Source organism: Hypanus sabinus, chromosome 7 (genome assembly GCF_030144855.1).
Source record: "Hypanus sabinus isolate sHypSab1 chromosome 7, sHypSab1.hap1, whole genome shotgun sequence".
Lineage (NCBI taxonomy): Eukaryota > Metazoa > Chordata > Chondrichthyes > Myliobatiformes > Dasyatidae > Hypanus > Hypanus sabinus.
In genome coordinates, this window is record NC_082712.1 from 74,311,617 (window position 1) to 74,325,111 (window position 13,495).

The following is a 13,495-nucleotide window of genomic DNA, read 5'->3' on the forward strand; positions in this document are numbered from 1 at the left end:
CATACTCTCTTGGTCTAGGACATTTGACAAAGATACATGATTGCAAAAAAAAAATCAAACAGCTCGTTGATGGAATTGAAATTGAAGTGCTTCCAACTAAGTGTAGGAAAATCCCTCATGAAAGTCAAAAACACAACTGCAGATGCAGGCAATCTAAAATAAAAACCGAAAATGTTGGGAATACTCAATGGGTCAGGCTGCATCAGTGGAAAGAGTTACAGAGCCAATGTTCAGGTTAAAGATCCTTCATCAAAACAGGTAAGGAAACTGAAGGAGCTTGTTAGGCTGTAAGGAGGGCAGGGAAGGAAGGCTGATGCCTCTAACAGAGTAAAGTAAGTGATAAGACAGACAAAAGAAAATATACAAAAGAATGCACAGCAAGAATACATAGCTGACAGATTAGAATAGGCTATTCCCTGAGGAACAATATAAATTAAAAAGGAGAGGAAACAAACAAGTTGAGCCAATATCACATGTGGGCATCTGATACAGACAAAAAATGAAATTGCCAGAAATTACAGAATTTAGAAACATATCAAGAATACTACACGATGTGGTGTTGTCTATCAAGGTTCTCAGTCATCCAGGTCACTGTATACCAGGTGGTAGGAAATCAAGGCAACTGGACTTGCTGTGTTGCCTGGAAGATGTTTTGACACTCATCCGAGAGGCTTTCTCAGTTTCTCAGTTCCAATCCCAGAACTACCATCATGAATTAGGTGGACTGAAAAATCCATCAGAACCTTTCTGACATTCAATTACATTGCTAATTTCTCTTTCCTACGAACTGAAAATTGGCACAAAACACCAGGTGATCATTGTCACTCGTTGCTTCTTTTTACTGATCCAGTTTTGAATCCAACTTGGAAAACTTCCTTGACTCTTCTGAGGCTTCTATTTCCATATCAACAACAATAAATATTTAACTCTCATTCACACTGCCTATTACACCCTGTAAAACAAAGCCATTTAGACATAGCCTTCTCTTAACAAATCCACACTGACTGTCCTTGGCTAATCCATATCTATGTGAGGATAAGTACAGCATCTGAGAAAATTTTCCAATAGTTTATATTAATTAGTATATTAATATTAATATATATATATTAATTAGTCTGATTGGCCTGCTGTGTTTTTCCAACCTTTTCTTTTTATGTTTCATATTTTCAAAATCTGCCTTTCTTCTTCGTCTAGCCTCTTCTACCTCCTTTACAAATGATTCTACTACATCTTCCAGTCCACATATAATCCACACAAGGAGGATTAGAAAACAATTGAAAAGGAAACAATATAGTTGATGTAAAGCTTAAATAAAAACAGAAAATGTTAGCAATACTCAGCAGTTCAGGCAGCAACTGTAGAGAGAGAAAGTGTGTTAAACCTTCAGGTCAATGATCTTTCTTCAAAAGATAACAGTCAGAGCTTTAACCATTTCCTCCTTTATTTACACTTTAAAAACTATTCAAAAACCCTTAGTATTCCCTCAATCCCAGCCAGTTATATCTTGCTGTCAATGGTAAACCATCACCTTTACTGCTGATATCCTCAATGACAAGAGTGTATATGAAAGCAATGCTTTATGGGGAGATAGAACGGAACCTGCCTACAAAACATCTGACAGATGGCTTTTTTGTCTTAACCAGCTTCTGTATCTCCCCAATATTCAGAAAAATCCAAAGACAATCAAAGCCAATGAAAAAAGTAAGTTTTCATTCCATTGATAGCCTACATAAGGAGCCCAATGACAGGGAGCAAGCTGTAGAGTCTGTGATCTTGGTGAAGCTCTAAACCTGCTGGCTCTCACGTAAAGAAATGCTCAGAGTCCAGTACAGAGCTGGTGGCTTTAAGTCAGCTAACTTCGTGACATACAGTATGTCAGTGGTAATAACCCTGATTCTGATTCCAGTTTATTGTTTATCCTACCAAGATTATACTAAACTATAATGTGCACAGCCACTACCAAACTCTGGAACATCTGGAAAGATAGATCTGTGAGCACTAACACCAAGATACGCCTCCTCAAGGGTCTCGTTTGGCCAGTAATCCTATATGGCTGTGAAACATGGACCCTAAAAGCAGCTGATGAAAAGAAGTTGACAGCATTTGAGATGTGGACATACAGACGGATCCTCAGGGTAAACATTGAAAGGAGATCCAACAATTTCATCCTAGAAAAGATTGGTACGAAACCAATACTTCTGGAAAGCATTATCCCAAGGAAACTTTGTTATTTTGGACACATCTCAAGAACTGATAACACACTGGAACGCACTGTGCTTGAAGGCAGAGTAGAAGGAAACTTGTCCCGAGGCAAACAGAGGACAACCTGGATCGGCAACATCAAGAAGTGGACCAGCCTCATGGCCAGAGATACAAGAGGTTTGATTGCCGATGGATCGCAGTGGAAGAAAGTGGTCACTGAGGCTCTGGCAGAGTATGGCACGTGATGATGATGATGAAACATGCACATTACAAACTTACATTTAGCAGAAAATGAGTCACAGTAACGATTTTAGACAATTTTATAAACAAACCACCAATGCAAGATGGGCTAAACTGACTTAAAAAAGATACAAATATGATCATAGAAAGACAAAAGTATTTAGCCAAATTTCCAGGTAGCAAGGCAAATTCATTGGAAATTCAAATTCAAATTCAAGGCAAATTAAAGGTAGCAAAATTCAATGAATCCACATATGCAGAGAACAATGGGTGGACAGACTAAGAGAGATGCATATTACAGTGCCATTCTTCCTACAGCTACAGAGTACTGCAGCACTAACACAGGTTCTGCAGCCGATCTAGTCTGTAGTATGTTTAGGTTAAAAGCGAGACCTGCTGATTTCTTTACGAAAGAAACTTCTTCACACTGCTCGTTGCTGGGATTAGTTTTAAAACGAGGAACCATGGTCAATTAGCCATATGGTTTCTAGAGACAAAGGTGTTCAAAGGGTTAAAAATATGTGTGCATCGTGACTGTGATCTTTAATGAGATCCATCCATATGTTTCCAATCTGTCACATGAAACATAACTACCACATACATCCTTGTCCTTGGATAAATAAAGCGATACACAATGCCGATGAATAAACAGGTTCAAGTCTCATTGTGATACTCAAGTACAAAAGATGGACAGAGTGCTACTGCTGGATGAGAAAACCTGGCCTGATCTTTCAACCAGATAGAAAAGATCGCACAGTGGCAGTTCAAAGAGCAGGAGGGCACTGTGCTTTTGTGTAACAGGTAAGGGGCAGAATTTGAGGGGATTGATGAGAATGTAGGGAGAATTTTAAAAAATATGATTAGTGTCAATGAGTGGTTGATGGTCAGTACAGACACAGACACACACAATATATATAAAAATATAGATATGGCCACTTTATTAGGCACACCTGCTTATTAATGCAAATAATCTAATCAGCCAATCATGCAGTAGCAACTCATTGCATAAACGCATGCAGACATGGTAACGAAGCTCAGTTGCTGTTCAGACTGAGCATCAGAATGGGGAAGAAATGTGATCTAAGTGACTCTGACCGCGGAATAATTGTTGATGCCAGTTAGGGTGGTTTGACAATCTCAGAATCCACTGATCTCCTGAAATTTTCACGCACAACAGTCTGCAGAGTTTACAGAGAATGATGGACAAAAACATCCAGTGAGCAGTAGATCTGTTGGTGAAAATGCCTTGTTGATGGGAAAGTTCAGACAAGAATGGCCAAACTGTTTCAAGCAGAAAGGAAGGCAACAGTAACTCAAGTAACCCTATAGTACAACAACGGTGTGCAGAAAAGCATCTCTGAACACACAATACGCTGAAACTTGAAGTGGGTGGGCTACAGCAGAAGCTAAAGAAGCTAATTCCTGTAGTTAATTAAGTGGTCAGTGAGTGTACATAACTGTTTCTGGGAAACCATCATTCTTGTGTTCTGTACTACAACTGTATAAATAAGCAACAACAATTTTCCATATAACCATATAACAATTACAGCACGGAAACAGGCCATCTCCGCCCTTCTAGTCCATGCCAAACGCTTACTCTCACCTAGTCCCACTGGCCTGCACTCAGCCCATTCTTTTCCTGTCCATATACTTATCCAATTTTACTTTAAATGACAATACCTGTACCACTTCTACTGGAAGCTCGTTCCACACAGCTACCACTCTCTGAGTAAAGAAATTCCCCCTCGTGTTACCCTTAAAATTTTGCCCCATAACTCTCAACTCATGTCCTCTTGTTTGAATCTCCCCTACGCTCAATGGAAAAAGCCTATCCACGTCAACTCTATCTATCCCCCTCATAATTTTAAAAACCTCTATCAAGTCTCCCCTCAACCTTCTACGATCCAAAGATTAAAGACCCAACTTGTTCAACCTTTCCCTGTAATTTAGATGCTGAAACCCAGGTAATATTCTAGTAAATCTTCTCTGCACTCTATTTTATTGATATCTTTCCTATAATTCGGTGACCAGAACTGTACACAATACTCCTTTCATCTCATTGAACTTTTGGCATATAACATCAATAAAATTAATAAAATGTGCTTCACGGGAGTGGTGACAAGCATGAGAGCATCATAAGGAGATTCCACTATGTGACCAAATAAAATCAAAGAGGTCAGTTTTGAGGAGCTTCATAATGGACGAGAGAGAAGTAAAGGGGTTTAGTCAGCATGTCGGGCCAAGCAGGCGAAGGAGTAGCCACCATTAATGAAACAATTAAATATTTGAAGCCAGAATTATGAATGCAAGTATGAATGCAGAATTATGAATGCAAGTATGTAAAAATACTTGGATTAGTTACAAATGTCTGTATTTGGCTCCATATTTGATGATTTTTCAACAGTTAAGTGCTAATTCAAAACTGAGTTATATTTTAGGATTCTTACAAAGCTCAGAAATACATTATAATTCTCCAATCACTTGATGCAATAATGAACTACAGGAATGTATTTTGTCCTTCCATTGTGGGAAGATTTATTATGAGGGGTATAGATAGGGTCAGTACATGCAGGCTTTTTCCACTGAAAATGGCTGATACTAAAACTAGAGATCATGGGTTAAGGGTGAAAGGTGAAATGATTAAGGGGAACGTGAAGGGGAGCTTCTTCACTCATAGGGTGGTGAGAGTGTGGAACAAGTTGCCAACGAAAGTGGTGGATGTGGGTTTGACTTCAACATTTAAGAGAAATTTGGTTAGGCACATTGGTGTGAGGGGTATGGAAGGGTGTGGTCTGTGTAAATTGATGGGACTAGGCAGAATAATAGTTTGGCATGGACTAGATGGGCCAAAGGGCCTGTTTCTGTGTTCTATTATGGAGGAATTTAAGATGTGGGGGATATATGGGAGGCAGGATTTAAGGGTCGGCACAACATTGTGGGCCGAAGGGCTTGTATTGTGCTGAACTGTTCTATGTTCTATTATTCTGTGACTCTGTTCACAGAGTTTATTGATTTAACAGCCTGGTGTAATTACAATTTACACCAAATGAATATATTGCCTTCTTAAAATAATTTAATATTTAATCATGGAGCCAATAAAACTGCAAATTGTTAATTAATCAAAGAAGTGTAGCTCATTGACACCAATATTTATGTACTTGAAATCAATATTTGGCAGAAATCTAAATCAAAGAGGAAACAAATTTAGCTTTGAGAGCTGGTGCTGAGGCGTTAATGTTTGACTATATAGCAGAGAGTGCTAAATTTAGTGTCCTCCAAGAATTTCACAACTTTTGAACAACATTCCTGAAATAATTGTTCTGTAAACCAGCTTAACACCTTCTCACCAGTTTCTTTAAAGACAAAAACATTAGTAAGTCTGCAGATGCTAGAAATCCAAAGCAACACACACAAAATGCTGGAGGATCTCAGCAGGTCAGGCAGCATCCTTGGAAGTGAATAGATAGTCGACATTTCAGGCCAAGACCCTTCTTTAGGACAGTGCTGAAGAAGAGTCTCGGCCCAAAACGTCGACTATCTGTTCATTTCCATAGATGCTGCCTGGACTGCTGAGTTCCTCCAGCATTTTGTTTATGTGTTGCTCTACAAAGACATTCTGGTTTTAACTGGGCTGAGAACAGCACACATGGATAACTCTGAAATGCTAAAGATCAAAACAAGAATGCTGCTAAATGCAGCATTTTCTTCAAATCTGATAAATAAGATAAAAATGAAGAACTTTCAGCAAAACTGAGAAAAGTTAAACAGTCCTTTCAGCTCTGAGTAAAGACAGACATCCAATCCTCATTCCAGGAGCTGCTGAAGCATTTTTCATTGCTTGATACAAGGCTCACAATCTTTGATACCAGGACAGATTCAGCCAAACTAAATCCAAGGAGTTTACATTAAAATACACAACACACCAGCAACAGCACACATCATTTCATGCTCTTGCTTACCACATTGTCCTGGTTCATATTAAAGTACTAAATAGTCTTCAAGATATTTTTCTCTGTCTGCCTTGTGTATTCTCCAGTAAGTTACAGGTCAGTACTTCACTGTTAGCTACCCTGGCAGTATTTTCATATTGTGTGACAGCTCAAATATCGCATAATGAAATTCTGTTTCCTTTAAGTCCAGTCAGACTGCACAGAGGACACTAAACGCAGAAGGAAGAGACAGGACTCTCTGATGATGCCACTGCATACAGTACATAACTGCCTCACTATCAACTGAGTTTTTGAACAAACCTCTCTCATCTGCTCCTTCCAAAATGCCTGAGTGTAACGTGATCCTGCAACACACAAAAAAATTGCCCTAACCTGTCTGTAACAAGAACACCTGCATACCAGGCATCTTTGAGATGACTTTGCAGGCGATCTGTTGCAACATCTTGCTCACTATGACTTGTGAAGCTTGAGAAAGAAGTGGAAAAACCATTTACTGCTAAAGCACAATGGCAAAAAGAAAGCAATTTTTAAATCAGAATGGTTTAGGAAATTTTTAATGCTGAGAAGATACTGAAGCTGATGATTTTTTACCTAGTTGAACATGCTCCCCCTTCACCAGCAGTGGACAGTGGCTGCAGTGTGTATCTGCCACAAATTACACTGCAGTTACGCACACACCTCCCAAACCTGCAACCTCCTCTAACAACAAGGGAATACCATCACCTGCAAACTCCCCAACAAGGCACCTGACCTATGGATTTAAATTCAATTAATTAAATAAATCTGGATTTAAAAAGGCAAAGCAAAAATTGAGACATGAAATTATTCATTATTTTAAAACTCCATAGGATTCACTGTTGTCCTTCAGGAAAAGAAATCTGCTGTCTTTACCCTGTCTGTCCTCTGAGGCTTCAAACTCACCAACGTGGTTGACTTTGAACTGCCTTCTCATACCGCCAACAATTAGAGATGGACAGTAAATGCACATGACGTCTACATCTTGTAAATGAATAAGTAACAAAAATATATCACTATTATTTTATCATTGCTTGATCCCCTCCCCAAACAGCACTATCAGAGTACATATAACTTCACAGGTTACAGCCTATCAAGAAGTGACCAATGATGACAACATAATTTACTGTTTCACTAGTGAGTACTTTTGACTACTTCTGTCTCAAGCTTCACAAGTCACAGTGGACAAAACATTGCAGCAGATCTCAAAGTCATCTCAAGATGCCGGTTATAAAAGTGTTTATGTATGTCAATGGTTTGGACTATGGGATTAATGGATTTGAGGCTAAATTTGCCGATGATACAAAGATATGTGGAGGAGCGGGTAGCGTTGAAGAAACAGAGAGCCTGCAGGGAGACTTAGGTAGTTTAGAGGAATGGGCAAAGAAGTAGCAAATGAAATACAATGTTGGAAAGTGTATGGTCACGCACTTTGGTGGAAGAAATAAATGGACAGACTTTTATTTAGATGGGGAGAAAATTCAAAATGCAGAGATGCAAAGGGACTTGGAAGTCCTTGTGCAGGATACCCTAAAGTTTAACCCCAGGTTGAGTCACTGGTGAAGAAGGCAAATGCAATGTTGGCATTCATTTCTAGAGGTATGGAATATAACAACAGGGGTGTGATGTTGAGGCTCTATAAGGCACTTGTGAGACCACACTTACTGTGTGCAGTTTTGGGCTCCTTATTTTAGAAAGGATATACTGACATTGGAGAGGGTTCAGAGAAGATTCACAAGGTTGACTTCAGGAATGAAAGGTTTACCGTATGGCAGCTCTTGGGCTGTATTCCCTGGAATTCAGAAGAATGAAGGCGGATCTCATAGAAACATTCGGAATGTTAAAAGGCCTGAACAGATTACATATGGCAAAGTTATTTCCTGTGGTAGGGGAGTCTGGGACAAGAGGGCACAACTTCAGGATTGAAGGACGCCCATTTAGAACCAAGATATGGAGAAATTACTTTAGTCAGAAGGTGGTAAATCTGTGGAATTTGTTGCCATGAGTGGCTGTGGAAGCCAAGTCACTGGGTGTACTTAAGGCAGAGATAGATAGGTTCTTGATTAGCCAGGGCATCAAAGGGTATGGGGTGAAGGCAGGGGAGTGGGGATGACTGGAAGAATTGGATCAGCCCATGATTGAATGGCGAATGGTCTACTTCTGCTCTTACACCTTATGGTCTTATTTTACAGATAGGTTGGGGGCAATTTGGGTGTTGCAACACCTTCAAAGGTAATTGGAAATAATCAATAAATAGTAGCCTCATCCTATGAATAAATGCAAGATAACTACACAGTTGCTGAAGTTTCCCACTTCCAGATGTGTTCAGATTCTACCATATTCAGCAGAATGGCAATGTCACCCAACATAAGAAAGTGTCAACAGAACAAAGATGGGTCTAATCTGACGACAACTTTCATAGGGCTGCAACTCCTCCAACTACAAACTCCTACCTGCATCTATGAGATCTGTCCCTGTCCACCCATTCCCACCTCGCTTAACACATCGCCCCTCAGAAAATCCAGTGAATCAATCATAATATTGGGATCTCCGATAGCTACTGAATAAAATTTAACAGCTACTAGCTAGTTTTAAAATTAGATTTATTTATTATAAACAATATAAACAAAACATCATATACATCCTTTTCACACTTGCTTGACTACTGAAGAGGAACATTTGAAAGTGTTATCGGCTGGCAGGACTATAACTCAAGTCCTCACTTTATTAATGCTCTGTGTCACTAGTCAGTAACAAGACCATTATCATCATCCATAAATATTCTCATCCAGCTGTTCTGCTGATCTTGTGATGTGTCTGCTGTATCATTTTCAGTAATCAACAATTATCTGTTGACTCACCCAATCTCCCATTTGGAAGCTTGTGCTTTTTCTGACATTTGTCACTCCTGGTCCATCCCCACCAGCCCCTGCTTAGGTAGTGTAACTTGGTCTCCCTCTCTAGCCAATGGAAATCCCTCCCCCTGGGTGGCAGGGTGGAGATACGTCTCTACCAAAAGAGGTTGTTCCCTCCGCCAGCCTGCAGGTCGGACTTGGGTAAGGTGTAGTATCTGCTTAGCACCCCTCCACCCCCCATCTTCAGGGTCATGTGAAGCCATGGGAATAGGTGGCGGTTGGTCTTATGAGAACCGGTGCATACCACAAGTCCAGGTTATGCAACCACTGACTCCAGGCAGGAAATCTCTAAAGAGTACTTATAATGGCTGGGGTCACCCGTCTTGTAAAGACATCACCCAGAAGAAGGCAATGGCAAAGCACTTCTGTAGAAATATTTGTCAGGATAGGGAAAGGCCACAAATGCCTACACCATATGATAGAGCACATAATGACCATGATGACTTCTTCCCCCAAATCTTCAATTATTTTCCTCTCCCAGATAAGCAAACTGAATAATTCTTATTAATAATCACAATAAACAAACAGGAAATCCAGTGATGAATAATCCACTTCCTCCGTCAACAAAGATCTTTTCAACAACAGTTGCAGGATTAAAACAAAAATATCTGGTGACTAATGATGATCCCTGATCTCAAGAATCTTACCACCCCCCCCCCCCCCCCCCCCCCCCCCGACCACACAGAGGGTAATGCCAAAATATCAAAACTCAGGAGACCCCAAATGGCAAATAATCAACTAGATGCATCAATTTTATGCGTGCTTAATCAAACAATATTATTAATCTCGACTTAGCCCTGCTTGGAATGATTTTGAAGATTCCATCAACAACGTGTTCTTTAGCTGAACAAGATTCCAGGGCATTTCACAACAACAATACAGACACCGCTTCTGCCTGACTTGCACATCAATAATGCATCGTGTAGCCAAGAACCAAATATCGACAATGCATCGAGTATTCATGGCAGCACATCGACAATGCATCGCCGTATGCAAGGAACTGCAGTAACAATGCACCGTGCACCAAGAACTCAGGGTTGCACCGTAACATTGCGTTGTGCAGCCGGAGCTGCTCGTTAACAATACACCGTGCAGCCGGGCTGCACGTTTAACCGCACCGCGTCTAATATCTCCAACAACATCCAATACATAAAGGGGAGCCCGTGCCATGCTGCTCGACCGGCACAGATCCGGGACACCGAGTTTTCAAAGCCAAGCTCATCTCCAGGGAAGAGCAGTGCACCTGAGCTCAGAGTCAGAGCAGGCGGAGAGCGGTACGGACCAGAACGCTAGGCAGATGAGGGGCAGTATCAGGTCAAATCCTCCCCCCTTTACCTGTGTGGCTTTATGGAACTGCTTCTTTAGCCCTGCCACAGACATGGTCCCGCAGCGGCACCAGACCTCAACCTGCGATCTCTTCCAGCACGCAGCTCCTTCTCATTCCCCCTGCGCTGAATGGTTCTCCGCAAAACCAGGATATCCGGACTCCACCTGACGTCAGCCCGGCCGGAGGGTGCTTGTCACTTTCATTCACTGCGCAGTTACTGCTCTGCGGTTGCATCTTGTTGTTTTACACGTTTTACCAACATGTAAAACTGACGCAGGAATATGGAGTCGCGAGAGACTGCAGATGCTGGAATCCGGAGCACCACACAAAGCGCTTGAGGAACTCAGTAAGTCGGACAGCATCTGTGGTGGAAAATAGACGGTCGATGTTTGAGGCGAGGACCCTTCACATGCACTGATGAATGCATGCACGATTTTTATTCAGAGACGCAACCATGGGCATATACCACAAACATTTATATTTATATATACACTCATTTAATATCTAAATAGATCCGCATGTTTAACTTTTTCTGGGTCTCAGGTAAAACGGAGCGCAGAGATCATTGCTGCCTTGTGGTCTACGAGTTTACTGCGGAGTTTGAGGTCTCATTCTTCTTTAGCCATTGGTGCTAAAGTGGGTGATGGTGAATCTCCTCACCAATGCCGATCTTCAATGAGAGGCTTCTTGACAGAGCCACAAATGGTCTGTGTTCTCACCAACCTAAGGTGGGCATATGCTTTGGAGGGCAGGTTTGTTCAGGAACTGGATCTTGTGAATATTTCTTATGTGAACAAGTCATTAAGAGTGAAGATGGTTTGGTTGACCTTGGAATGCAGCTTTGGGAATTGGGGACAGGGTTGGCCAGGGTGCTAAAGAATCTGTCTAATGTATATCATCCTGAGCTCATACCACCCAATATTCCTTAAAGTCTCGGGTTTTCTCCTGGACTGCTGCCTTCAGGTTCTTGTAGAATTTTCGATGGAGGGCTGATGGAGGTCCAAACCAGGAACACCTTACGTTTGTAATTAATAAGCCCAGGGATTTCCTGTTCACTCTCAACAAATCAGTCTCTGTAGTTACTGGCAATGCAGACAAGAGTGTTCTGGTACTTCGCAATAGTAGTATTTACAACTGGGTGTCATCCCAAATGCAAGACTCAATGACATTAAACAATTGGGCCTACACAGTAATAACTATGTAAATCTTCAGAAAGCCACAATACTAAATACCACTAGAATGGTCCAAAAGTTCCTAGCAATTGACAAATGAATGTGCTTGGCTATGCCAGTACCTTAAGTTTTGCCAACTTGAGGTGAGAAAAAGATAAGTAATCATTATAATAATAACCCGTGAGGGGTTTTCTGTCCCCTATTAGCATGTTCCCAGGAGACAGACTAAGTAAGGTTCTGCAGATATGCGGGCAGGTGGGAAATAAAATATCAGCTGCAGACCAAAACAGAAACAAATTCGGGCACGTCTGTACCCGGATTGGGTGGTGCTCCGATCAGCGTCTGTTCCCCTTGTTAGGGCCGGCTGAAACCAAAACCTAGCTGTAGGTATAAATAGCAGTGCCATTTCACTTTGGAAATGGAGAGATGTCAATGGAATAGAGTGATATGGCCGCTGCCTGGGGATCACCAGGGCTCGTCAGGAGCTAGCGCTGGACGTGATAGTAAGCAAACTGCCCAGAAATACCACAGGCTCTGACTGCTGCAGGTGTTTCTCAGGGGAGCAGTCCACTTACTACTGAGACCACTGTAGCAGTTAAGAGAAGAAAGACACGCATGAAATAGTCATTGGAAGTAAACACATTCATAATATTATCAAGTAACGGGACTGCAGATTGACATGACAACATATAGACAAACTTCATCAACAACATAATATCCCACCATGCAAGTAAATGGACAACAAATAGCAGATCGACATAGAGTGATAGTAAAAAATAACTTCATCTCTATAGGCATGTTAAACTAAATAAACCATGAAGTTGCACAAGAGCTAGAAAAAAAAACAACCTAAAGACCACTGCAATACTATGCAAGAAAATAATGAAGATGAAACACTGATGAAACTAGAATTACTTCAACAACTGCTCCACAGCCTGATGGTAATAGCAACAACACAGATATAAGGCCTCCAGAGAACACTGATAATGAAACTGAACTTACAGACAAAATTATCCTATATTTAACGCCGCACTAACAGAATACATGGACACGGATCCAACAAAAAGACACTACAAAATAAAACATTAACCAAAATTTGCAAAAGTTGTCAATACGCTCTGTAGGTACTTGAAAACAAAGTGTTGTGCTTTTAATATTTAAGTAATGTTTAAGTAATTTTTTGTGTGTATATATATATATTTGTTTGTTTGTTTATTAAACATTTTTGTTTGTTTAAATAATTCATTACAGGTCATATGTATAAATACTCGAATTGCATACATCATCACAATACCATGTGATACATGTGTACCTCATTTCAAGTAAACTCAAAGTTAGAGCCACATTTTAGACTCTTTGAATTAGTTTAACGTTTTGAAGTTTCAAAATATAACATTGGCAGTGAGGTCTTTTTAGAAACAAAACCGAGACAGCTATCGAGCTGCTGAAGCACAGCAAGACATTCAAACTGAAAATGCAGCGAGGAACGTCGAGTAAAATAGTAAAATACACAGCCCAACACGTGCAGATTGTCGAGTTAAAAAACCAGCAGATCTTCTTCGGAAGAGAGGACACAATCAAGTGTTTTTTAAAATCAGAAAACAAAAAGAATTTACTGGTTCATAAAGAATGAGTACTGTGTGATAATAATCATCTAAAAAAGCAGAAATAGCT

At 40.6% G+C, this 13,495-nt stretch overlaps 1 protein-coding gene across 2 annotated transcripts in view; it reads right to left on the reverse strand.

Moving 5' to 3' along the window:
• LOC132396873 (endophilin-A1-like) overlaps positions 1-10,816 on the reverse strand; it is a 157,434-nt gene extending 146,618 nt beyond the window's left edge. For both annotated transcript variants that reach the window (XM_059974891.1, XM_059974892.1), the window contains exon 1: positions 10,658-10,816. In XM_059974891.1, the coding sequence (XP_059830874.1) occupies positions 10,658-10,702 (45 nt within the window). In that variant the 5' untranslated portion in view covers positions 10,703-10,816. The remainder of the gene's footprint in view (positions 1-10,657) is intronic.
• Positions 10,817-13,495: the final 2,679 nt, after the last annotated feature.